At 58.9% G+C, this 27,108-nt stretch overlaps 2 protein-coding genes across 4 annotated transcripts in view; both read right to left on the bottom strand.

Annotated features, from left to right (window-relative positions):
• Positions 1-10,667, bottom strand: part of KCNIP2 (potassium voltage-gated channel interacting protein 2) — a 46,973-nt gene extending 36,306 nt beyond the window's left edge. The window contains exon 1 of the mRNA XM_075423590.1: positions 10,475-10,667. Coding sequence (XP_075279705.1) covers positions 10,475-10,547 — 73 coding nt within the window. The 5' untranslated portion in view covers positions 10,548-10,667. The remainder of the gene's footprint in view (positions 1-10,474) is intronic.
• A 7,663-nt stretch (positions 10,668-18,330) lies between these two features.
• The window catches only part of ARMH3 (armadillo like helical domain containing 3), a 129,566-nt gene continuing 120,788 nt past the window's right edge, over positions 18,331-27,108 (bottom strand). For all 3 annotated transcript variants that reach the window (XM_075423581.1, XM_075423580.1, XM_075423582.1), the window contains exons 25-26: positions 26,684-26,800; positions 18,331-20,684 (exon numbers count right to left, since the gene is read on the bottom strand). In XM_075423581.1, the coding sequence (XP_075279696.1) occupies positions 20,592-20,684; positions 26,684-26,800 (210 nt within the window). In that variant the 3' untranslated portion in view covers positions 18,331-20,591. The remainder of the gene's footprint in view (positions 20,685-26,683; positions 26,801-27,108) is intronic.

The raw sequence follows: 27,108 nt of genomic DNA, 5'->3' as shown, positions 1-27,108 counted from the left end.
TGGCCCCGCAGATACTCAGTCAGAGCTCGCTGACCCCGCAGCCGCTGCCAGGGACACTCATTAGCACCATCTAATTGCGGGCAGCGGTGGCTGCCCTGGCAGCGGGCACCCTGCCTGCACGGTCCTCCCAGCCTGGCAGCGGGCATGGCTCCGAGCCGAGAATTACAGACAAGGCGATGGCGGTCTCTTCCAGGGCACCTCCTCAGGGACGGCCTTGAAACATCTGTGCCAGAGATGCTGTGCCCACGATCAACAAAATCATCCCTCTCAGGGGCACGCAGGTGCCCCGTGTTCAACTGTGCCCCCCAAGCCAGGGCACAGCCACCCCCAGCCAGCTCCAAGGGACCTTCCCAGCGCCACCGGGTTGTTTGTGCCGGCAAACAAGGGGTTACCGGCCCCTCACTTCCCCACAGTTATTTAATTAAGCAGTGATAAAAGGAAAGACGTATTATCCGGAGAGTGACAGCGGGTTGTAATTACAGCGGGGTGGGCTGAGAAAACAAACAGCGCCGAGGGAGGCACGGGGTGGCCCAGGGCTGGCGAGTCACCGCGGCCCCTGGGGACACAGGTCCCTGCCCCGGAGCTGTGGCCCAGGGCAGGCCTGGGACCCTCGGCTCTGTGGGTGACGGACAGGGGGAAAGGCTCCTTCGCCCCTATGGATGCAGTGCCAAAAGAGCCTTCTCCTCCTCCTCCAGCTCCCACCAGGGTGGGGTGGCCCTGATCCCAGCCCCTTCCCGGGGATGCTGGGTCTGGACCAGCCCCAGGGAGCAGTAGGTTTTCAGTGAGACGCTTTGAAATATTCAACAGCATCTCCTCCCTCCCCATGCTGCTTCGGGGCAGCCCCCTGCACCGAGGGGACTCGCTGCCCAGCTGGGCGAGGGGACAAAGTCACCGCTGGGACGTGGCACCCTGGAGGGGCTCTGCCTGCCCACCCCAGAGCCGGGCATGATGCCCATCCGCTGGGTTCCTCCAGGCTTGAGTTTGAAACTTCTTCCCCTTTTCCCACGCACAACAAGGGCTAAGGGTGGGACATGGGGCACCGTCACACTGCAAGCAAGCAGCCCATGGCCCCCTCCCCACGCAGCCACCCAGCAGCGGTGCTCTCCCTGGGGACGGGGAGAGCTTCGCTCCTGTGCCCCCTTCCAGGGGTTGGGGGAAGCCACTGGGTACCACCGCAGTTGCGGCTGGGACACATCAGGGTGACACAGTCCCGAGGAGTGCACAGGCACCCTCTGCCCATCCCTTCCCCTGCCGCCGTCCCGTGTGCTGCCCCCAGCCCCAGCCACATCCCTTCCCTCCACTAAATCCTCCTGCTCTCAGCCCAGTCCTCTTAGGCTCCCCCTCTCCCATTACAGCATCTTTAAATTAATGCCTGGCCAAGCACGGGATAGAAGAAAATGAACCCTGGGCACAGGGGCAGCCTCCACGACGCCTTTTAAAGATTAAAGCACTCCTCCCTGCCCTTCTCCCCCCTTGCTGTGCAGGGGAAGAGGACTGGTCTGCCACAACCACAGCGAGCATCAACTGAGCAAGGGCTCCCAGCACCCGCAGTCCTGGGCTGGGGTGGGTGAGGGCAGCGAGTCCCCCCTCCAGTTACCCCCCCCATCTGGGAGGCTGTGAGGTCCCTGGGAGGGAGCCCTGGCCGTGCTTGGGTTTGCACCCAGCGCACGGGTTTGCTATCGCCAGCACCAACAGCCGGCTGGGATCTCGCTGGGAGCAGTCACAGAGCTGCCCTTCGCGGGCACGGGGCCCTGACCCGCACAGGGTCCCGCTCAGCCCACACCCCCGCCGGGGTGCCTTGGGGTCCCCAGCTCTGAAGCGAGAAGCCAGGAGGGATTTAGCTGCTGGTGGGAAGCACTTGTGATGCCAGGGCTTGGGGAGCTCAGAGGAGCTGGAGCAGCAGCGGCGGGTACGAGGCAGGGAGGCGGCAGGGACGCAGGGTGCCATGGCACACCCCCCGCTCGATGCAGGGGACACTTCTCGCCTGTGTCTCTGCGGAGCAGTTGGGATGAGCCCCTTTCGGAGGAGCTGTGTGAGGGGGAGCAGACACTGAGGCCATGACAAACAGGTCCATCCCACCCAGCCGGGGTCCAGGCAGGACTTGGCAGTTTTGGGAAAACACCTCAGGAAGCCGACACCATCGCTGCCTGCACAGTGCGGCCACAGGACCGCAACCCCAGCAAGACCTGGGATGCTCCCAGCCGGTGATCCCAGCAAGCTGCTCTCTCCCAGGGCAGCGGTGGACGGGGTGGGGGGGAGCCGGGGCCAGGCATCACTCACCAGGAGCAGTGCTCCCGCTGATCCTCTCCGTTATGCAACAAATTATTCCACTCGCATTAATGACTTTGCGGCAAAGGGGGAAATGACATGAATGATTCCCAGTGCCTGGGACTGACTCACTTTGCACGGCGGAAGGGAGGCGAGCGGGGAGGACGGGTGCCGGAGGAAATTTGCTCTGGTCAGCATGAGCGGCACAGGGCAGGGGTTGGGCTCAGAAGATGCGACTTCTGGAAGGAGAGTTGGGGGGAAAGAAAGAGGTACTTAAGGGCAGAACCCACCACCCAGGAGAGGGCTGAGATGTCTCCAAGGGATACCGGGATCAGTCGTAACCACAGCATATTACAGCATCCCCCATGCGCTGCCTGAGCCCTGCACCCCTTTGCCAACCTGTGCTGCAACCCCAAACCCTGGCACCAACGGCCGTCCCTCCCAGCTACGGGGGCAGGCGGGGAGCCAAGACCCCGTGCAGGTGCAACCAGAGCTGGGGGTGCTGTGCCCTACCACTGGACCCCCCAGCTCCAGCTTGCCCCTAGGAGCACAGCAGGATGGGCAGGGCGGGCAGCTGCGACCCATCAGAAGGGCTGCAGCATAGAGCCCAGCACCTGGCCCTCTCCCTTCTCCCTCACCTCCATGAGGCTTGGCTAAATCACACCACTAAAAATTCATCCATCCTTCCTCCTGGAGTAAATCAAGAGCTGTCGCTGGCTGGGCAGCCCAGCCAGCCACCTCTTGGGGACACCAGAGACACGCAGAGACACACCGGGGACTTCAACAACCCACTGCCAAGCAGCCCCAGGGGGACCCTTGCAGTGACGGAGGGCCGGGCGGATTATTGCCTTTAAACCCATTCAGGGACTTTCTGTAAGCAATGCAATTTTTAAAAAATCAATCTAGGAAGCAGCGATTAACCAAACAGGCCAGGAGTAGTGGCTCGCCTGTCTAATCTTGTTAGCGAGCAGGCCAGCTCTCATTTCACCCCGCCACGGCTGGATGGGCCGCAGTAACCGGGTCAGAGCAGCCAGATGGCTCCTGCCCAGCTCCTGCTGGGTCTGAGAGCGAGCCATGGGTGTGCAAGTTGGCCAGTGCCTCCCTGCATCCCACAAGGCTGCACCTTCTCCAGCCGGGCCGAGGGAAAATCCCTGGAAGTCCTCCTCCCTGTGACTCAGATCCTGGCCAGACCATCACCTACGCCCCATCCCTAAAAAGCACTTCTCTGTTGTCCAAATACATGAGGTTGGTGATGAGAAGAGGGCAGGTAAGGGAGCCAGTGCATCCCAGCCCTGCTGCTGGGGTCAGTGCCTGGAGCCAGGCGCAGGGTCCCACGTTCTTCCCCACGGAGGCTCAGTGATGGGGGTCCTCCCAGTCCCTCACGGTAGCATCTCTCCAAGAAACCTTCCTCTGCTTCAGGCTGTGGAGCCCCTTCCCAGCAGGAATGTCACTGCCAGGGGAGGTGGCTCATGGGGACAGCAGGACAGCCCAGGGGGATCCCATCCTGCCCAGTGAGTCTCTCTGTCTCCGCACGGCAGAGCCGGGGCAGCGGATCCGTGCCACCAGCCCGCCTGCAGAGTTAGTCGCCCCATCACTGTCTCTGACCGGCTCCCGGGAGAGGGGCCACAGGCAACACCATCCATCTCTGCTGCCAGCCTGGCACCGGCCCTCACAGCTCTGTGCATCCTCTGTTTGCCCGCAGGCACTGCTACTGCCGAAGCATGGTCCTCGTCGGACCTCTCCGTGGGTCAGCCAGACCCCACACTGCTCCCTTCCATCCAGGACGAAACCACCAGCTTGCCCCAGGCGCAGCTCTTAGCACAGGCACAGCCCCCAAAACACTCACTGCGGATGGAACTGGTGCAGGAATTGGATGTGCACCGCAGCAGCCATGCTGAGAGCTGGGGCACCTTCTTATATGTCCCCTGGACCTCAACATCCCCAGGTCCCCCATGTCCGCAGGTGGGGTGAGCAGGAGCAGCACAGATGGGACACTGCCCCTCTTGCCGCACCCCAGAACACCCAGTAATGCTGTCCCAGGGTTGGGAGGGGCGCCTGCCCTGACAGGTTCCAAAGCAGGGTGGCTCCTGCCAAAACGGTCACCTAGAGCCAGACGGACCTGAGCCCTGCGGCTGCCATCAGGCACAGGCAGAGGCACGATGCTGCGAGAGCGTGGGCCAGCACGTGTACAGCACCCCTGTCCACAAGTGTCCATAGGTGACTCATCCTGTCCACACTAGTGAGGAAACGGTTGGGGAGACCCAAATTCAGATGCAGGTGACACTCCCCATGCCGCCATCCCCATCAGCTCCTGTTGAATGTGGCACCCTCCTGCTGCCCCAGCTGCCCTCTCACACCAGCCAGAAGCAGCCAGAGCCACAGCAGCTCAGGGACGGGAGGACCCTGCTAAGAGCCTCCTGCCCAGCACAGCCCTGTCACCACATCCCCTTTGCAAAGCTGCTCGGCAGGGTATCGCTGGGAGCGGGGCTGCTCCACCCTCTGCATCCTGTCCCCAGCCCTGTCCCATGCACTGGCTGCTGCTCACCCCACGGCATGGCACCCACCCAGCCCCCGCTGCCGGCAGAGCACCCTGGCATGGATGGAGGGTTGAAGAGGATGCCTGCACCCACCCACAGCCCCTGCCCCACGGAAAGCGGCTCTTCTCCCCCTTTGCTCCCAGAGAAGCCGCTTGCACCAGCCCCAGCAGTTCACTTGCTCAGCAATAACCACCCCCAAGGGTTCCAGGAGGGTTTTGATCCCCCACCCCAAGCCAGAGCCCCTCACCGTGGCATCGGGGAGGCACCCACCCGGCTCAGCCTGCCCAGTGGGGCACGGCAGGGAGATTGATTTCACCAGAGCCTCATTCATCTGCAGCACGATTGAAGCCCAGGGCTGGGATCCATCGCGGCGGCAGGAGAGCGATTTGCCAGCAGATGGATTTATCATCTCCCAAGCACAGCAATTTGGCTTAAACAAAACCGAACCACTTCCCCTAATGAAAACACCACTGATGAGCAGAGCCAGCAAGGGAGGGGGAGGGCAGCTCCACTAATGGGGTCTCTCCTGTCCTTCAGGGCTTCCTGATGCCCCAGCTGCAAGGCAAGGGCATAAGGCTTAGCTCCAGCAGGGACATAAGGACCAGGTAAGGCCCGGGGGAAACCAGGGGTCAGCTCTGCTCACCCTCCCAAACCTCCTCCTGTCCCGGCTCCCAAGGAGCCCAGCACACCAGGCAACAGGAAAGCAGTAGCACCGCCGACTCCGGACACCATATCCAGCCGCAACACTGCCAGCCACAAGCAAAAAACTCCTCTCCGTGCCCGGACGCAGAGATGGCAAAAGAGCAAAGCCCTCCCTGCCCGTGCATCACCAGCCTCGTGCAGCAGGAGCTGTACACCTTGGCCGAAGTTGCGACTGCCCATGAATTATGCATCGGCATCTGCAGAAATCATCCGTTTACCCACCCCGACCAAACCCACGAACTTCCTGCCAATTAATCCTGTGCCACCAATTCCCCGCCGGCTCCAACCTGCCTCTGCCTGCGGGGATGCAGCAGCGTTGCCAAAACCTCAGCTCCAGCCTCTCCAACATCTCCACCTGCAAAATCCAACCCGCCTGCGGGCAGCGGTACCCAGCAGCATCACCCGCACGCCCCTCAGCCCGCGTGCAGCTCTCAGGATCTCAGCCTCGGTCAGGAGGGGCCACAGCACCCCGTGAGAGGGGACACGTCGCCATTGAAGGGCTGCAGACAAGCCAGGACAGCAAAGAGGGACGAGGCAGAGGGTAGAGATGCCAGGGAGAGGGAGACAGCAGACAGAGACGAGGCAGAGTCAGGCAACGCTCTCATCACGTCGGGAAGGTGCAGCATCCGTCGAGGGCAGGGCGCTTTGGCACAGAGGGGACCCCACGGGAGCCCCCCACCCCAGCGCACGAGTGGGACCCCTTTCCCCACCGTACCCCACCCTGACTGGGGGCCTCCTGAGGAGGCTGGGCACCTGGCTCGGGGGTCAGCCCAGCTTCCAGCCCAGCCTCACCGCCAGGCCGCAGGCAGTGGGACCAGAAGCGGCAAGCGGAGAGGGATGCATGGGGCAGCAGCGGCAGCGCGGAGGAGGCAGGTTAGCGGGGGAGCAGGGGGACGGCAGCATGCTTGGTTCCCACGGGCTGGACCCCCCGGGGCAGGACATCAGTGTGTGTCACCCCTCCTGGGGCTGCTTCTAGGAGGAGGGGACAACCCACGCGCGCTGCTGGCCACAGGGACGCAGGCAGCTGGCACCCAGGGGTGCTCCTGTGCTGCTCGAGGAAGCGACTGGGCAAGAGAAGGATCCTTCTTCTGGGTCTCGGGCACAGCCACCATCCCAGTGCCGCTCCCTGGGATCCACCCCAGCACGCAGCCACAGGCACGGCACACAACCTGCCACGCACACTCGCAGCCGGGCCTCCGGCCGGCCCCTGCCAGCCTCCTGCCCTCGCTCCCACCCCTGGGAAATAAATTATCCCCCTTGCAGGTGGAAGTCCTACGCTACGGCAAGCTCGTGGAGACCTTCCTCCCGCCCGGCGGAGCGTGGGCTGTGAGCAGCCACGATGGAGCCGTCGGATGTGCCGGCAGCAGAGCAAGCCCTGGCACTGCCCTCGATCTGCCCATCACCTGGGACCTGCCTGTGGCAGATGCATCACCGGGGCACAGCTCTTCGGCTTTACCCCGTGACAGGGACCAGAGTCCAGCTCCTGCTGTCCTCTCGCCAGCCCCACTGACTGTCCTCCCCTCGGCGTGTCTCCGGGGGACAGCTCGGCCCTGTCTCTCGGTCCCTACTGCCGCCGGCAGAGATGCCTCTGAAACACCCTCCCTCCAGGTAGGAGAGCTCAGCTAGGCGCTGCGCTGCCACTATGCTGGTACCTACGGGTTTCATCTCACTGGGGGGGCTGCTGGAAGTGCTAAGAGTTAGGGAGTCCCCATCCATCAGCCGTGCGTCAGGAGGCGGGAGGACCCCGAAGCTCTGCAGGTGGTCTCTATAGCAATTGCTCACCCGCTGCAAACGCTGCGGCTGCCTTCGGGGTGGAGCAAAGCGGTTGCTCAAGACCCCACAACACAACAACGGGAGGGAGAAAGCAGAGGTGGGAAAGTGGGGGTGAAAAGTGAACCTCCTAATCCCTTTTGAGGAACCAGCAGCCCCGGAGGGGAACCCCACGTCCTTCCAAAACGCAGCTAGGGGGTTTGACCCACCTCAAACAGCCCAGGTATCAACCCCGCGCTGGCACGTGCCGTCCCGCCTGCAGGACACAGCACGGCTGGGACGGGCTTGTCCCACAGGGTGAGATGGGGCCCTGGGCCACCCCTGCTCCCCAACTGGGGCTGGGGCAGTCCCCCTGCCCACAGACCCCTGCAGGAGGGAAAGCCGCCTCCGAGCCCCCCTCGCCTCTCGCGCTGCCAGGATTCGGGGCCGGGGACACGGTACCTGCGCTCCTCGGGGCAAAGCGGCAGCGGGCTCCCGTTTCTCCCCCACGGAGGGCCATGTCCAGAGCAGTCCCGAGGCACTGGCTCCGGGCTCTGCTTGCACGCTAATCATTCATGTCATTAGAGGGCTGGAGGAATAATGTAATTTATGGATGGCTTTTATTTCTCGCTAGCGTCATCTAAATACCCCAGAAATGGACCGGTGTAATTTCCTAGTGGCGTAACCTAAACCTTTCTCTCCTTAACGCCCAGCCGGGTGCGCAGACCGAGGCCCAGCAGCCGGGCACGGCCGATGCCTGCCCTCACCTCACGCCACCGCACCGGGGCCAGGCGTGGGCAGGGTGGTCCCGGCTCGCCCCGGCACACGGAGCCGGTGCCTGCTCTCCCGGCCGCTCACACCCAGGCAGCTTTCACCCACTCGGTGCTCTCGCCTCTCACACACACATCCATGTGCCGCGTGTCCGCACAGCCCACGGCTGCTCTGGCCAGGGACCGAGGTGGCCGGGCACCGCCAGAGATGCCACGGGGAGAGGAAACTGTCACTGCATTCCCATTTTCAGCAGCTCTTTAAATTTAAAAATCAGTGTGCTGCCGGGGAAAGGTGTGAGGGGTTTCTACCTTGTGCACGGCTGGGGGCCCTGCTTCCCCTTAGCCCCCCTCCTTTTTTTTTGGGAGTACTGCTAACCCTTCTCTGGGCATGCACAGATGGGGGGCTCACTGCCCCCACCCGTGTTTTTGGGGAGTGATGAGGACGCAGCAGGGCCGACTGCTATCCCCACACACACCAGCAATCACTGGGGCTGCTGTGGGGCTGTCACATCGCCTGACATCAAATCATCTCTTGGTTAACGGCTCTAGTGTGGCAGATGTCCCCCGGACCCTGACAGACCCTGATCGGTGCAGGTCCCCAAGGCTGCAGGAACACCCCAAAATGCCCATGCTTCTCCCCAAGCAGAGCTGAGCTACCGAGCAGCGGGTGCCAGCAGGGACCCCCCCATCTGCAGGGAGACACTAAGCCCACACTGGCATTGCCAGCTCCACCCCGGGGCTTCGCTGCGGCCCCACAGGGGTCTTGGCTCCTCACCACATCCCCGGGGAACTGGGAGAGCCAGAGCCAGGGGCCTGAGCTGTTAAAGCCTCCCCAGATCTAAGTCTGCATCCCCTCTCCTCCTGCCTGCATCACTTCCACACTCCTTCTGGGAGAAAAACAACTTTCCCTCCACAGGGAGGGACAGCTTCGGCAGGTTCAGCCAATGCAAGGGAACTTGGTTCCACCGGGACCAGCTCTGTCCCTGGGCACCTGGCGGTATCACTGTCTCTGCCCTGGCAGGTCAGCGACCTGACAGCGATGGCAAATGAGTGAAGTGCCCTCCCGGGGTCTCCGTTTCCCACGCTGGGAAATGGGGCGGATATTTCCAGCCTTCTTCCCCAGAGGCTTCCCCAGCAGCCCCGGCCCCGTGGGCACAGTGGCACAGCTCCCCCTGCCCGGGTTCCCGCTGCACGGCTGGCTCAGAGGTAAGCCCAGGCATAAAAGGTCTCAGCCTCGGAGAGACTGGAATTTATTTTTAACCTCGGTTTGATTTAAATCCATATGGACATTTTAAAGTTACCGGAGAAACCAAAAGTTGTGTGTGGGTTCCAAGTTCCTACACAGCTCAAAAATATCTTCGCTGCAGCACGTTTGGGCAGGCAGCAAAGCAGCACTTCCCCGTGCAGAGCAGGGGTCCTGCCCTACTACCACCGCCACATCGAAACTCCGGAGCAAAGAGCAGAATCCACGCCAGATCGTGGCAGGAAAAGCGTCACCGGGACTCAGGGGAGCCCGGCTCACACACCCCAGTGCCTGCGGCACGAGGGCACCCAGCCCCACCGGCTGCGGACAGGTTCAGCCCCGCCGTGGGTCCCGGGAGGCAGGCGGGAGCTGCTGCAACAGAGACCCCGAAAGGGCGACGGGATCGGGCCTGATCCGTGGGGAGCACGTGGGGAAGGAGAGGTGTCGCCAGCCCCAGCCCAGCCGCTTTGCTGCCGGACGGCGGGGGGTAAGGCGCTACGGATGGAGGGATGTTGTGCTGGGATGCGGGATGCCGGGCAACTCCCTGCTGGGGCAAAGGATGGAGGGGGATACAATGGGGTCACAGCTGGGTCACGTTTGGCCTCCCTGTCCCATGGCCACCCCACCCCAGGGGCAGAGCTTCTCCAGGGATGCTCTGGGGGACACTGGGTGACAGGTGGAGAAGACACCCGGGTCTGTGGAGCTGCTGGGGTCTGCTGAGCGGGGTGAGCCCCTCCATCCCCAGGGGAGCATGCTGCCGGGGTGCTGCCAGGCCACCCTAGGGCGCAGCGGGGGTCCAAGGCACGGCCGAGAGAGCCCGGCACCAAACCCCGCTGTCCCGAAGGGCTTGGGAGCAGCGGCGAGGGTGGGTGAGCTCGGGGGCGGCCAAAAGCGATTCAAGCACCTCAGCCCCCAGCAAACCTGCCTCGGGGGCAACCGCCGACCCTAACACCCACCCCTACTCCCCCGCCCCGGGACCGTCCCCCTGCTCCAGCGCCGGGGTCGCGGCCGGCCCCCTCTCCCCGGGCGAGGCGTGCGGCGAAGCGGGGCGGGCGGGGGGGGCTGCCGGGGGCTCAGCTGGGTCTGGAAGCGGGCGGGCCGGGGGGCCGGGGTGCCCGGGGCCGGGTCGGGGTGCCCGGGGGGGCCCGTCCCGCCGCCGTCGTCCCGAGCGGCTGCTGCACCTTCCCCGGGGAGGCTGCACTCACCCGTGAGCTGGTCATAGGAGCCGTCCAGGTCGCGGGAGTCGGACAGGCTCTCCTTCCTCCCCTTGCTCCGCATCTTCCCGCCCCGCCGAGCGGCGGGGGGAACCACGACGGGGCCCGAGCCCGCCGCCCCCCCCCGCCCCGCCGCCCGCGGGGCTCACGGCGGCCGCACGAAGGGGCCGGGGGGCTCGGCTCGGCTCGGCTCGGCTCGGCACGGCACGGCACGGCACGGCACGGCTCGGCAGCCAGGAGCGCGCAGCCGCCCCGTCCCCCGCCGCCGCCGGGGCTGGGCACGGCCGCCCCCTCCCTCCCGTCCTTCCCCGCCTCCTCCCGGGAGCCGCCGGGGAAGGAGGGGAGCGCAGACCGCGCACACCCCGCTGCGGGGAAGCCAGGACCCCCCTCCCAGCCCTGCGTGTCGGTGCCCACGCCGAGACCCCCAGGAGCTACAGAGGAAGGGGCGATCCCAGCCCCGACCAGCCCAGGGCGGCTGCTGGACCCTCCCGTGGGGAGAAGCTGGGTGGGCAATGGGCAGGGGGGACGTGCAGGGGTCAGGAGTCACAGCAGAGGCGCGGGGAGGGTGGCCCGGGTCCACAGGACCCCCCTGCCGCCCCCCGCCCCGAGCACGGCTTCCCCGTGCAGGGCTGGAGCCTTTCGCAGGGTTTTTCCCCCCACCTCCAGCAGCCCCGGGGAAAGGGTGAAGCAGCAGCCACACCTTGGGGTGGGGGGGGCTTCCAGGGGCACGGTGCTGCCAAAAGAGGAGCTCAGGGCCCCACCGGTACATCTGGCGCGGGGGGCTGGATGTCCCGCTGCTGCCCCGGTTATTCGCTGCCATCTGTGCACGGTGCCATCCCGGGGGACGTGGGCTGTGCTGGAGAGTCCCCACCACGGGCAAAGCCAGGGACTTCTGTCATGCTGCTGCCCGTGTGCTGCTTGTTTGCACCGTCACAGGGGTCCCGGGCGCATCTTGGGGGCTGCCCTGCTCCCAGCATCTGCCACCTCTCCTCCCTCCATCCTCTGGTCTGTGCAGAGAGGCAGAGGGGAGCAGGGGCTACAGGAAGAGGCACAGCATCCCCGTCCCAATCCCTGCTGCGGGGCAGAAAGGGAATCCAGAGCAGCGAGGAGGGAGGGCCGCGCTCACGCGGCAGCGTGTTGTCAGCGTGCTTTGGTGTCAAGCCATGAAAGAAGCCGCCTTAGCGAGGCAGCGATGCTTAGCAACTGCCTGGATCTAAAAATAAGAGCCATTTAGAGAGGAAAACGCAGTGGAGAAATGCTCGGAGAACTAAACACATCCTCCCAGCCCTCCCTGTGGCCCGGCCACCGCCGCAGAGCCTGCGCGCACTGACCGGCTGGAGAGAAACTCCTGGGACAGCCCCAGCGATGTCCCCTCCGCTCAGCCTGACAAGCAGAGCCGGAGCCCAGCCAGCCCGCGGACCCCCTGCACTGCTGGGCTTGTCCACCCTGCTGCTCCCTGCGCTCCCCGTTCCTCCCTTCTCCATCCTCTCCATCACACCCTTGGCCACGTCTTCTTGACAGCCCCTGGGACCAGCCGTGTCCCAGGAAGGTACCCTTGGTTGGGAGGGCTGCGTGGGCCGTGCCCAGGCTCACCCACCCCATCCCCAGCACCCTGCGGGTCCGTCCCGCTGCAGACGTGGCGGGCCCAGCAGAGCTGCGCAGGGGAAGTTTTCACCTTCTGCCATTCTCGGTCCATCGGGAGGCAAACGTGGCTATTTTTATCCCAGCTAAGTGCTCCTGTTCCTGCAGGCAAGCGAGAGATGCTTTGCCAGGCTGGGGAGAGGGGCCCAGGTTGGGTGGTTTGGTGGGTACCATGGGGTAGGATGGGGCAGCCCCAGGGCCGGGCTGACACAGCCCACCCTCCCACAGTGTAGAAAACGGGGGACACAGCTCACTTGCTCGCTGGTCACGGCTCCTTTCCTTAGCAGACATGAGGGCTGGGCATCCTGCCAGGATTCACAGCCTTTGAGCCTTGCTCTGCTCGAGAAAAACGCAACGTCCTCCCCCAAATGTTCCTCTGGGCACCGGGAGCCGGGGGTCTGCAGGATGCTGGGGTGGGAGCAGCCCACTGCCAGCTGCTGCTGCCGTTCTGCTGCAGGGACGGGTCCGGTCCCTGCCCGCCTGCCCGGGCCCAGGCAGGGGCCCCGCTGCGGGTGCTGTGGGCACAGGGATGCCTCCGCAATCACATCTGGGCAGGGCTGGACGTGGCAGCAGCGTCGCACTGGAGTGCGGAGGGCATCCCTTGCAGCACGTCTCACCGGGATGTGCGGCAGATGCAGAAAGGCCGGGCCGGGCTGGGGAGAATGACCTCAGCGGTGTCCGAGGCTGCGTGCCATCTCGTGCCTCACACAGCCCCGCTGCTGCTGGCCACGTCCACCACGAAAGCCATCAGCGGGTCCAGGGTGGGCTGGAGCCATCCGCAGGCAGGGCTGGTGGTCTGTGCTGCTGCAGACAGCGCCGGGTTAACTGTTTCCAGAGGATGGGAAGAACTCCAGTGGCTCCTGCGAGCCCAGATCCCGGTTACAAGGGGTAACTGGGAGGGAGGGCCATGCCCTAGCTGGCCAAGAAGGGCACAGGCTCCACAGCAAATGGGGCACAGCTCACTGTGCAGCCTGTACCCCGACGCCAGGGAAGGGCGGAAGATGGGCAGGTGGCCGGATCCAGACTGCTGGGGTGGGCAGGGGTCCTGCAGAAGCACCCAGGACCCCCAGCTCAGCTCTGGGAGAGCAGCAGCGAGCCACGGGGGAAGCAGGGCTGCGTAAACCAGCCCCAGGACTTGGCACAGCCAGCAGCAGGGTGGGATGGGGATGGAGAACAGGGGGGCAGGCGGGAGATGCGGCGAGGGAGGCAAGCTGGGGGCACGAGGGCGGCTGCACCCCGGGCTGTGCATCTCTTGGAGGCAGGGTGTCCCCGACACCACCCATCCACTCTCGCCGTGATGGAAATCACCCGTTCACATCAGTCAGGGCGCAAGGCACGTTCCCTAAGTGGCCTATCCGTCACCCTGTCAGCGGCGGCAGCACTTCGATAAAACGACATCTGCTCACGCTGCTCCCCGGGCAGTGGAGCTGCAGCCAGGAACGCCGAGAGGCTGCCCGGGGGGCTGGCTTGTCCCCAGGTCAGCGTGCAGCCAGCGTAGCCTTGTCAGGAGGAACTGAGGAAGCGGACAAGTTTGGGGATGCTCCTATGCTGCTCGGAGGCTTGGATGCAGAGCCCTGCTGCGGGCAGAGCTGTGCCAGGCTGCCAGCAGCCACATCCAGACCCAGGCTGGACCGAGCCAAGACCACCCACAACCATCCTTGTTCCTCTCCAGGACACCCATCTCTTCGGCTCATCCACGCCTCCAGCTCCCACCAGGACCCCCCGGCTCTGGGGGCAGCAGCCTGCTCTCCCCACCTGCTGCTGGGAACCTGCGTCCCCACGGAGCCCTGCTGAAAACCCCAGGCTCAAGACAAAGCCCAAGATGATCCCAAACCACAGAAGCAAGCAGAGCCTGGGAAGGAGGCAAGAGCCCTGGGGTCTGCACCCCACCGCCATGAAGCCGGGCTGGGGTAGGGGGGCGTGAGCCCTGCAAAGCCCTCTGCAAAGAGCTCACTGCGGCTGTTACAGGGGGACAGGGAAAGGCACAATTTAACACTTCATTAGGTAACCACAAGGCATCGATCTGCCCTACCAGCCTGCGCGTTGTCTAATTGCACATCTCCATCCTTATTAATTCTATCGGAAAAGCAGAAAGCAGGACTTGGGAGGCTGATCCTATCTTTAGGAAATTTCAAACAGAGATGTAATTGCCCAGTGCTCTAAATCATGGAGCTTTATCCACTGTTAACAGTATTTTAAAGCCACGGTCATCAACAGCAGTGCTCGGGATGCGCTCTCAGCAGATGCCATTAATCTTATTTTGGCTGTGGTCGCCTGCTGCCGCTGGGCTCAGATTTACACTTGGCGGTGAGGGACAGCTCTGCTCCCCCTTGCAAAAATGCCAGCGAACAGCAGCCTTAGCTGGAGATGAACAGCTCAGCACCAGGGGCTATTTCCCTCCCAGGGCCCACGCAGCCCCCAGCTCGGAGGGCGAATGCTCGTGGCCGTGCAAGGGGCTGGGGGGGCTCCGGGCAGGGCGAACGGTCTCACTCAGGAATAAACCACGATATTCACCACATCCGCAGAGGGAATGAATCTGGATGGCACAAGAGCCAGGCAAGCCCCTTGGTCTCCACAGGCCTGGGGTCCTGAGGACCAGGGGAGCAGCTACAGCAGAGCAGCAGGTCCGGGAGAGGCGATGCCACAGCAGGGCATCACCCCGGACACACGGAGGGGAGGACTGCTCCCACCTCTGTCAACCCACCGCACAGAGACACACGGGTAGGGGGGAGCCACTGTGAGCTTCAGGTCCGGGGGGAATTTCAGCTGCTGGAAATCTTGCAAAGCTAGAGGAGGAACAGACGCCTGCAAGCTGCCGGGCGAACCTTGCAAGCAGGAGTACTGCAGGAGAAAGGGAACCTCCCTTGTCAAATGCAAAGCAGCAGGTGGGAGAAATCTGGGTGCGCAGGAGGGAGAAAGGACTTTGCATCACGCTACACATCCTCGAAAGCCGGTCACCTGCCTCTGCCCACGCCGCCAGCAAAGGGGGACTCCCCAGCACAGCCCGGCTGCTGGGCGGGCTGTGGGGGGCTCTGGGCCCAGCCTGACGTTTCTCTGCTACTTCTGCATAACAGATGCAAAATCTGGGTGAAGAAAAGCACGTGTTTTAGAGGGTGGAGAGTGGACTGGAGCATTCCTGGACTCAGGAGATGCCCCAAGTCTCAGGAGCCCTCCCAGCATTGCAGAGCATCTCACAAGTGTTTGTGCGCTCAGTGCTTGTGGGCTCAGATTTTATTTAAAGCGGAACCAGATACTGTTTCCAGCCTCCACTTACACCACGCTGGATGCCACACCAGGGGCCCTTTCAGCAGCTCAGGTCTGCTGTGAAAACGGGTGTGCACCTCCGCCACGAGCGAGTCCACGCTGTGTAGACGGATCCCCCTGCTCTGCCAGGGCAGGGCCCCGTGCCTGAGCTCATCTCCCCGGGAGGGGATGCCTGTGCTGCGGCCCTGGTCTCCGCACGCTGCTCTCCGCTGCCCATCCCACCCCGCTGTTGTGGCAATGGCCACAGCAGAGGGGCTGAAACCAGGGCGCGAGGGCTGGGGGGACGCAGGCTGGTGCTGCTGGACCATCACTTGCCGTACGCTGGGAGAGCAACAGGCTCGGAGCTGGGGAGCAGGGCACAGCCATGGCTGCCACAGCCATGGGTCATCAGAGCATCCTTGCCCCTGCACGCTGCCGGGAGGGCCCTGGCTGAACCCTGGAGCAGCGGGGGTCCAGCTAATTAGTCGCTAATTGCTTCAGAGAAGAAATGAGCAAAACCCAACCTGTGCATACCTGTAGCAGAGTGACCCGTGGGCCCTGGGACCCAGCCGGGCTACACGTCACCGAGAAATGGTTGAGGGTTCATCTGTCAAAGCAGAGCAGGAGCACCAGCCCAGCTCAGTGGGTGTCCGTCTCCCCGCAGCCTCCTCAGCCCTTCGTGCCCCCATGGGACTCCCGGGAGCTCCCAGCCTCTGGCAGCAGGCTAGCAAGGCTCTGAGCTGCTCTGCAGCGAGCGGCAAGCCCGGCTCATTTAATCTATTCAATTGGATTCAATTTCCAGCCACATGATTCAATTAGCCCTGGAGGGACAGCACGGGAGAGCAGAGGCTGTGGAGCACGGCCCGGCCCGCGCTCCAGCAGCCTCCGAGCTGGGAGCAGGGAGCGCAGCGTGGAGACGCAGCGGCTGCTCCCGCAGGGGCCAGGACCCTACTCTTCTCCAGGACATGGAGAAGACAACAGCAGCGAGGCAAGCATCCAGCGATGCTCCTCCACGGGTTCTGCCTGTCCCATTTATCCGGGGTCACCCCTGTGCTTGTTCAGTACCCCCTGAGCTCACCCACACTGTGCTGCGGTGGGGAGAACCAGGGCTCTGACCAGCACGAAGGACTCCCAGCAGCCCCAGAGAAGGGCAGGTCCCATAAGCCTTCAACCGCCTCCTGGCCCACACTTCCATTCATCATTTATCCTTCTGTCTATCCTCCCCCTGAAAACGCCAGCAAAGGCATTAGTTCGTTTCCCACTGCAAGTTCTGGGGGGAAAGCCCATCTTCATCCCAGCCCCTTTGGAGGTCTGCAGCTCCCAAAGCTGGACTTTACCCCTTTCCTTTCACGTTACTGCAGCGGCCAAAAAAACCCATCACCTCCACGGGGACAAACCTCCGTCCAGTACAACGCTGCTCAGCACAGACAGGATGCGGCTCTTGCTCATCCCAACGAGCACCAGACAAGAAAACAGAGCCCAGAAAACAGATGACAATAAATATCCAGGAGGCATTGGTGCTGACACGGAGATGGAGAGCTGCTTGCGAGTGCCAAGAGCCAGCTGTAGATCCTTCCGCAGACTGCTGGCCACACACCAGCCCCGACACACGCGACGGCAGCCGTGACTCGGCAGGGTAACGGCATCTCCCTCTGCGCGCCGGGCCGGACGCCGGCTCCATCCCAGGAGGGAAGCGTGGGGAGGCAGACGGTGCGCGCTGGGGCTGATGCCCCATGCAAGCGCTGTCTACGAGATAGCTCTCCCCATGACAGCAGGCTTCGTCTCCCGACACCCACCATGCAACAGCCTGGCAGGGCCCCAGAGCAGGGCAATAGCGTGCAATTCTTCAGGCAGGGAGAGAAAAGCTCCCCCACAGGCACCAGGACAGGCCGACGTGGAGGGCACCTCGATCCTATGGAGACACATCCCCCATGCCACGTGGGGGGACGACGAGGTTTGAAAACCAAACAGAGCAGGTGGGCGAAGGCGCACCCTGCTCTCTGGCCGCTGTACACGAGACTCAGGGGTCTGGCACTGCCTGCACCCCCAAGAGCAGCCAAACCATCCCACAGCACCAACTCCCCGTCGGTACCCTGCGCCCAAGGCATGGTGCCTCCTCTGACAACCTGCAGCCCAGGCAGGGGAGACTCAGCGCCGGGGGAGCTGCCTCTCTCAAGTCTGCATGGAAAATTGGACCTGTAAGAGCTGGGGAAGAAGAGACGATACCAAAAATCACAGTGGCACTTACAAATCAATTTTTAATAACTCCCTCCAAAGTTTAGCTCAAACTCAATTTTTCTCCTCCAGAATTTGGTCATTACTTTGTAAAATATTTGTCTCCCTGCAGCAGTTGCCTAATTTAAAGGCAAAAATCTGATTTCTCCCCACACTCCCCAAGCCTCAAAAACTGCTCTTCCCATAATAGACTGGGTTATGAATTAAATCTAATAAAATATACTCAACGGCTCAGATCAGATACAGGAAAGTTTGGGGCCATCAGCCACGCCCTGAGGCTGAAGGTTAGCGTTCAATGACTTTCTGCTCAGCTCAAGCTGGCCTCAAAACACAAGTAGCAGCACGGTGTTTAACAGAACACGCAAATCTGCAGCAGGATCTGCGAGCAGGAGCTCGCCGACACCAGCAGCGGAGAGCATCGCAGCACGCACTGGTAGGTCTCTGCACCCCTCGCCCACACCCAGGGGCTCTCAGCCTTGCTGGTGTTTTCCTCACCGGCAGCCCCACGCAGGTGGCTGAGGGCTGCGCACAGGTACTGGCTGGTAGCCGCAGCCTGGCCCAAGGAGGAGGCACGGCTGAGCAGCACCTCAACCTCCCTCTGCACAGGCCCCAAGAGCCCCAGGGCAAGCAACGGCCCTGCTGCAGCCAGCGTGCCACCAAGCAGTGACTGGGCCACCCGAGAGCTACCACTCTCTCCCCTCTGTGGAGCACAAACACCGCACACTCCGGACAGGCAGGGCTCTGCTATTTATTGAGCTCGAGGTTTGTACGTACATCCATTTACAGTGCTTGGGTCGGTGACAGCGTGACGAGAGGACGTGTGCCACAGTCTTCCCCAGCTCCGCCTCGGACAAGGGCTGCCCGCAGGAGCTGCTCCCAGTCGCAGCCTGGGCTTTGCAGTCCATCCCAGCAAGGCAGCGCCCTGCGGCAGACGAGACCTTTGGTAGCTGAGCCCGGAGTGAAAAGCTGAAAACCCCAGAGGCTGCTGAGGCAGAAGCAGACTCATCCCCAGCTCCCTCACCTATCCGTCTCGTCTCAGCCTAAGCGGGAGCAGAGAACAGGAGGCATGCGGACAGCCAGGTGACTCAACGCTGCGCCTGCAGCGGTGCTGGGGCTGCACCCCAAGGAAGCAACTCCAGCCCCCTTTAGATGAAACTCCGAGATCACCTAGCAAGAGCTCCCCACACAGACAGACAGCAGCGCCGTGGGATGCGTCTTTACTCATTCGCCGCTGGAGAAGCTGCCTCCTTCTACACGTCCCGGCCTGTTGTCAGGCAGAGGGGTTTTAGGGAGCCTGCTTGCTCTCCCAAGCACCGTCCCTCTGACATGTCTACATTTCCACACACTTGCACGGCAGGAAAGCAAGGAAGTGTCTGGCTTCGCTGATAAAAGTCAGATAATTCCACGCTGAGGCAAAGTGTCCTCTGTTGGGAGCAGACAGTGCTCCCAAGGAAAATACAGTCTTCATCGGGTGCTGCGACCAGCGGGTGGCCAAGGACACAGCTTTCAGTTTCCCATGCTCATGGCAGGTAAAGATGAAACATTAACGCAACTAACACACGTTAGCATGAATAAGCCTTGCCTAAAAATGGCAGTAAATGAGCGTGACATTCTCATCACTCACACTAACCTACGAGGCTAAGAGCAGGACTAGGCACTTTTTTCCAAAAAACTGTTTCTTGGGGGGGGGAACCAAAAAGCGGATCTGGGGTGTACATAACTTCTCTGCTTCAGTCCACCAAGTCAGGACAGATCCAAACACCACTGCTGGGAGGTGAAAATACACAAGCAGGTGTTTCTGCTGTGTATGCCTGAGCTGGACGCCTGACACAGCCCTCGGACCAGGCTCTGTCGGACCTGGGCACCTCTGCAACACTGGCTCTGGAGCAGAAAGGTCTGCCTGTGCCCTGGAGCACCACCCCGGAGCTCTTCCTTGGGAAGCTCTCAGCAGACTGTTACTGCAAATCGCTTGGTGAAGATGTGATGGCAAGCTAGACAGTGAAGTAACTATTTCTCCAGCTGCATTTTAACTGTGTGCTATGCACAAGGGAAAAACTGAGGACTTCTTAGGTCATGAAGATCACCAGGCACTTGCAAACATGTGCAAGGCAGACGTTCCTGTGAGGAAGAGTAGGATTGTCGCAATGCAGTCTCTGATGGACAATAAGGGAAGTGGGGGGAGAGAGTCAGCCTGTCCTCTGTCCCATAAAAGTGGAGTATCTAAAAATGTCCCTCAACCTTACAATCGGCAGAGATGAGCTGGCCTGCTGGAAGCAACAGTGATCCTGAACAGGGTTTGTCTCCAGTTACAAAGTGGACGACCCAAATTCTTACATACTGGCTGAGACAGGACCATGTAAGCCAACAGCCTCAGAGGCAAAATTTCTCCTTCTCCAGCAATCCCATGTCTTGGTTCAAGTGACACCTTCTGATACCATGAGCCAGCAGTGAGCAGGGCCTGCTCCCTGGGGAAACTGGTTTGTACCACAGAGCCATTCCCAATGGGATGGCAGTGGATTTGACCTACATTGCGGGAGGGCAGGTTGATCCAGGCTGACGGAAAAGAACAGCCCTCACCCGTAGAGCAGGCGAGCGATCTCAACCCACAACTGTCTCACACAGCTGGACTGGTTTTATTATTTTGGTTGTGAGCTCTCCCCAGCTCTGCTACAAAGGTTTCCAGTGCATCCTCCCTGAGGCTGCGGAAGGAATCTCCCATTGCTACGTCAGAGGAACGGCTGCCCACCCCCATGGCACCTTACAAAATGCTGCTTCCTCCTCCTCAACACGCCGACCACCTCTCCTCAGCCCCAGTCCTGTTGAAACACATGCCTTTGGGATCAAACACACAGCAGCAAGGCTCTCCCCTAGAAGAAATGCAGTCCCTTCTGCAGGCGGAAGGCGAGGGGCGACCGGCTGCAGATCTGTAGTGTCCCTGCCCAGACAGGCCCGTCTCTGGTCAGCCCTGCGCAGTGGCTGCGTCCCTGCTTCAAGAGATCGTAGAGAATTCCTTCAGCAGCAGTTCCTGGCTCAGCGTGTTGAAAGCAAGGTTCTTCCTCACATTGATGCTGATGGACCGAACCTGACAGAGACAAAACAAGATGTTTTAGCCAAGGGACTCTTCCTGGCTCTCCATGAGCACGGCAGCTTTGACACTGCTGACCTCCAGGTTCAGCACAAAAAGATTTTGCATGCTGTCGTAGCCCCAGAGAACTTGCCGCAGCCAGCTCTCACCAAGACTCCATCTTAGCAAGAAATCCCTGAGGATTAGCTGCTTCCTGGAATAACAGGAATGCCTACAGTGACATCCCAGCAAGGAGGTACATTCCAAATGAGACGGGGATGGGACAGGATGCTCTGTTTGGATGCATGAGCTAGGATGGGTTTCCTGTTCCGGGGCAAAGAGACAGGGAAAGTGAACACTTCCAGGCTGCAGCTGCAAAAGCATTTTCTACCAGTGCCCACTGTAGTGCCAGCCAGCATTCTCCTGGATGAATGTAGTTCCATGGCCTCCGTCCTGCTCCAGAACCTGCTGAGCCAAAGGTACAGAGTCAAGGAAAGGCCAGAGGCCATGCTGCTGTGCTGTAAACACAAATTATCACCCAAGCTGGCAGAAAACCATGGGTTCAGAGCCAGCTGCGTGTATTCTATGCCGAGTGCCTTACACATGAAGTTGGTTTGCTAGCTGTCTCTAAGGAAGAGACACCTTTATGCCTTAACGATGCCCAAACTTCTGGCCACCCGCAGAGTCTGCTGGGCAGCCCTGTTGTGCAGCAGCTTCCCTTCCCCCTTCATGCCTGCAGACTCGTTGGCCAAACACGCAGGCCCCAAACTGGGCTCAGTCTCAGCTGCACTCGGCAACGAGAAAACAAAGTCAAACATTGCCTGTGTCAGCGACTGTGCAGCAGTGACAGAAAGCAAAACTGACACAAGCTCATCCAAACAACGGGATTACAGTTCCCAGAGACTCGGAGCCTGTGATAATAAGGTTGTTGCTGACCTGGTTAGTGTTTTGTGCTTTTTAAAAGCACTGGGGGATGAATTATACAGAAGCAGAATGAGGGATCCAACACTGGGGGCTGGAAGAGCAAGTTAGCGGTGTTTATACTGCTGAGGGTCCCACTTGCTGCCCTCATGAGGAAAACACAGAGGGGAAGGGCAGAAAGCTCCCAAAAAGGCACAACGTGTAAGAGTGGGAAGCAAATCAAAACATGGAAGGTTAACAGGGAAAGCTGCGAAATGAACCCCAGCAAGCCCCATTGCACAGACCCTAACAACCCGAGCAAGCTAGCAAAGGCGTCCACACTTAAAGACAGGTTATTTAAGTTTTACGGCATCTGCAGAAACCACAGACTCTCCTTTATGGGGATGCCTGGCAGAGACTCCATGCACCTTCATTCCCTTGAAGCACGCCCTCGCCTCTTCTCTGGGTGTCTTTTGACTTACTCCATATTGAAACAGTTTGGGATCATGTCTTGTAAGATAACCACAGGCCTATGTTAAACACCACTGCAAGTAGTCTCAGGAACACGGGCTTGCACTGGGCTGTCTCCCTGCCAGGAGACCGGAGCCCACTGACAGGATTTGGTCCCAGTCCTACCGAGGGTCCCCACCTCAGCGACCCAGCCAGTTCTGACAAGAGGGGAACAACATGGCTAAACAGATGCAGAGAGCCCTCTGCCCTGGGGAATGTGACTGGCTGCAGAGAAGGGGCAGATGCCACACATAGTGTAAGCCAACATCCTTATTCTGACTAGAAGCATTTCTACGGGTCCCAGCAACAGAAAGGACAAGCAGAAATGAGCTCCTGGCCTCAGGAACTGCTGCCAGGGGGCAGACACCAGCAGCAGAAGATGCCAAACTTGTACACATGTCAAGGTCTCCAAGACAGATGCAGCAACAGTCTCCCCATGCCCAGAAAGCGAGGCTGGAGTGACACATGATGAGAACACAGGGCTTAGCAGAAATTGTAACTATGGGGTAAAGCACAAGAAATTAAGCCTGTTTAGTTTGCAAAAAGAAGGTTCAGGAGGAATAGAGCAAACACTCTCCAATACATAAAATGAGGTCAGAAAGAGAACGGTGAGTAATACTTCTCTGGCTCCCCAGGGATGGGGCAAGAAATACTCAACTTAATTGAAGACAAAGAAGATTTACACTGGAAAAGAGGAAATACTTTTAAACCTACGGGTTGTGAAGCAGCGGAGTAGGTCACCTGGGGCCAGCATGGAGCTCTTTTCACTTAAAGACAGCTTCAAGTTTCAAGAGGAGCTTAGATACAAACTTTGGTCAAGAGCGGTCTAGGTGGACTTAGATCGGCTTTAACACAAGTTGGGGAGAGGAGTGGGCATGCTAACAACACACAAGATGACTCTGACATTTCTACAAATCTCTGCCCAGCATTTCTTCTGCTCTGAGAAAGCAGGCAGCTCTGAGCTAGCCACCTTCAAGGTAAGAATAGCTCAAATTAGAGGTAAATCAAGTTCTCTCCAGCACCAGGGCTCAGCACAGGGAGCCAAAGCTCATCTCCCTTTTGGGGCTGGAAGATCAGACAGTGACACAGGGAGGTGTCAGCCTGTAACAAGCGCAAACTTCAGATGCTTCCTGCAGTCTGGCTGAGCTGCTCCATCCACGAGGCTACACCCCAGGAGTCCTCCCAGCTCGTGGTGCAGTGGGCAGCCCACGCCTGGCTGCCAGCCTGGCAGCTGCCAGAACTCTCTGGAGTGGCTTACACAAGGGGCCAAAACCAGCCTCAGAAAGTAAGCTCAGAGCTTTAAAGTTCATCCTGCGAGGAAATGCAAGAGAGCACGTGTCTTCTCTTGCTTCTGTATGGAGCGTGCTGGAGCACTCTAGAGCCAGAAGAGCTTTTAAAATGTTGTCTCCCTGTTAGCAGCTTGGATCACATTTAACCCGCAAACTCTGAAGAAACGGGAAACACATGAAATGCTGACATCACCTGGAGAACAATGAGCAAATGAAAGAATGGATGAAGCTGTGGTGTTAACCATGTGAGGAAAACATTATTCAGTTCCAGTTTTGTGTCTTTATAGCTGGATGTGTGCAACACTGTACAGATGCTCCTATTTCACAGCAAGTCCCATCAATTAAACCCATTTCCAATCAACAAGTAGCTCTTAAGAAATGTGTACAATGGGAGGAAGGTTTACACTGACTACTATATCTAATTAAAAGTCAAATTAGTGTAATTTCCCCTGCAGAAATCAATCCCTAATCAGACTATTTTGAGACTCTGCTGAAACCTATCCAACTGCAAAGACAGTGAATGTTTTGGAAAGATGCTGAATGTCTTTCAACTCATTCCTCCAGCTGCAATGCGAGGGTCCAAAAGCTCACATCCAAACCAAAAGCTCACATCCAAACCATTCATTCTATCAAAGCAGCACAGACCTTGAATGACATCCCTGAGGGTTCAAAGGAAAAGAAATAAAACGTGTTAGAAAACTTCCTAACTTCCTTCCTTTAGCTCCTCAAAGGCAGCACAACAGGCCAGAAAACCCAGTTGATAAAACACTCTGCACATCACCTTCCACCACAATGTGGCTGCAGTATCGCAGGCCTTTGAAAGCTTCTTTGAAAAAGGAATGGGAGAAGAAAGCAGATTTTTCTTTGGGATTAGTGAGAAAGAGCAGCACTGAGGCAAAGCCAGAGAAGTGAAGCAGTGCATTAGCAAAACACGTCAAAAGAGTGAGAACAAGATTTCTAAGTATAAAGGAGCCAAGAGAATGGCTTGGGGAAGTTTCTGCTCACCTACTTAATGGGAGCACAGAGAGATGAAAAGGCAGCCAAAAAGGAAAATGGCTCCTGCGTGTCATTCCCCACCAAGAAGGATTTACTTTAATGCAATCACATAGATAGAGATAAGAAAACCAGGCAGAATCCGGAAATAATTATTTGCAAACAGATCCTGTTCAAGAAGACCTGATGGGACCAGCATGAGTTTGGAAACAATACTGGAAACCTGTAGTTCACCACCAGCCCTGCTCCTTTGACAGAGCCTATGAAGCAAATTGCAGCAACTTCACTCTGCCCCCTCCATGACACCCTGCAAACCTCAGCAGTTAAATCCAATGCACTGGGGTAGGGGGATTTTATCCTACATCAGACCAGCAACAGAAGCTGAAGTAAAGACTCAGCAGCCTTGCAAAAAGGAAGCCAAGTACCTGGTTTGAAGAGGATAGGGGGACAACAGGGCAGACTAGGGCCTTTTTGATGAGTTGTTCGAATAATTAATAAAGCCATCAGTTACTGTACACCTAGAGGAAAAAACAGCGTGGAGGACGGGAGGCCAGCTGGGTTTGCTGTAGACAAATCATAACGTATCAGGCTGATTTCCCGCTGTGTTGAGGGAATGGCTTAATGGAATGCAGGGGATTTTCTGTAGCTGTGAGTAAAGAACATTTAATAGGGTCCCAATTCTCAGGGCATCTAGAGAAATGTGGATTAAACATATTCACAACTGGGTCAAACCAGCACATTTAGACAGTAATTATTCAGGCTTCCATAGGCTCTTGAGGAGAGGGTCCCAGGGGTACCTGGATGGGCAATTTTCAGAAGGGAGTCGAGGAGGGACTAGTTACACTAAACAGATTCTTAAATGATGCAAAATTGGGATTTTGAAAAAAAAAATCAGGATAGGAAGAAAATAATTTTAGCTGAAGTGTTTTGTAGCTGTGATGATCTTAGGCCTGAGAATGTGATTTTAATCAACTGGCATGATTAGCCTGAGCTTCTGCCAGGCCAAGCAGAAAGTGGGGCATGCAGGAAGCAGAGCAGTCATGTGGCCAAGAGGCTGGGGAAGGAGATGCTGGCTGAGGAGGGCAGGAGCCCCTGGGACAGAACAGATGACAACAGAGACATGAATGTGTCTTATTTCCAGGGTACAGTAATAGGAGAAGCCCGTACCACAGGAAGGCTATGGCCAAATTTCTTTGCACGTATTCCAGATACAGTATCAAACAGCAGACCACAGAGACACAAACAGGCACAAAAGAGCACAGAAAAATGGCATGAAAGGGATTGCAAGTCTTTTTGCTGGTATACTACCCCCCAGTGGCAGTGCAGGAATGACCCAAAATACATTAAAAAGCATTCTGTAGAAGGAAGTAAAATCAATTCAGGCGTGCTTGCTCTGGAGCAGAGTAGACAGAGGGAGGCATAACATTCCCAAACTCATGCAGACTCGTGACGGAGTGGGCAGGCATGAACTGCTCATCAATCAGCAAGGACAGAGCTGAGAGAGAAATCAGCACTCAAACTGGTGGAGAAAGCTGCCAGAGTTAGAGATCTCTCCCTTCACTGAAGCTGTAATGATTCAAAAGCGAGGCAAAACAGGCTCCCTTCAGACATCAGCCACTGCAAAAACACTGCCTCCCTGGTGATGCGGCTGTCCGACAAGAAAATGTTGTGTCAGGGCTCTCTGGAGCAGGGTGAGCAAGCTGGCTTGCTGAAGAATATAGCTACCAACCCAAATTATTTGGACTCAGTTTCGCCTTTGCTATCTTACTTCTGTGGGGCTTCCTACAGTTAGTCTTCTCCTGTGACAGAAGGAGACACTCCCAGGGAATGCCTTTGCTTTCTTTGCTTGGGAACCCTATTTTGTGAGTGGTGGAGGAAAGCAGCGAGAAGGCATGTGTTTCACCAGCATCACATATTCTGCTCTGTCCCATACTTGGTGGTCCCCTTAACAGCAGCAAACAGGCTAAGCTGCTCTGCATGATAAACCCAAGGTGGGAGCAGTCAGCTTCTCCACCATGCAAATTTACCACCACAAAGCACGGTGGGTCCCTGCGGCAGAAGGGACAGAGACTGACGGAGCAGTTGCTGGCCTGAGCAGTCTGGTGGTTCCTCTCCAAGCCATGTACTGCAGGGCAGGGAGCTCCGGGGAGCTTTTGTATCAGTTGAGGAATGCAGTGTCTGTTCAGATGCTGTTCCTGCCCCGTCTTTGGAGGCAGCTCAGTGGAGCACCAGGGCTGCTCGGCTCTAGCGCAGATGCCACCGCCCCAGCCATAAGCAAAAGCTGTGGAAAAAGGTTGTTGATTCTGCAGAACCAAGACACCTTACCAGCTCTTTGAAGAAGGCAGCCTCTTTATGCTGCTCTGAGTAGCGCTCATACTGGTCCAGGCCGTCCTGCAGTTTCAGGGTCAGCGTGTCGTAGTTGGACCGTACCACTTCCAAAACCTGCCAGAGACAGCCAAATACAGCACAGGAGTCAGCATTCACAGGTGCCTCAGCACACAAGGAGCAAGGCTGAGACAGATCACAGCTCTGTTGCCTGTTTTTGCAACATACATGGCTTTAACAGCCAATATTTGGCTCACGACCAACAACATGGAGGTGGGCACTAAAGTCTTCCTAATGCCAGTAAGGAACAGCCCCCAAATGTACAGAATTTCTTCATTCATGGGAAGAGGGGCTAAACTTATGACAGTAGCAGTTTTCCAAATATTATTATGTCACAAGGAGAAATAGACATGATCTCCTTAAAT

This window comes from Opisthocomus hoazin, chromosome 6 (genome assembly GCF_030867145.1).
Source record: "Opisthocomus hoazin isolate bOpiHoa1 chromosome 6, bOpiHoa1.hap1, whole genome shotgun sequence".
NCBI lineage: Eukaryota > Metazoa > Chordata > Aves > Opisthocomiformes > Opisthocomidae > Opisthocomus > Opisthocomus hoazin.
This window is presented reverse-complemented; position numbering and strand designations above follow the sequence as displayed.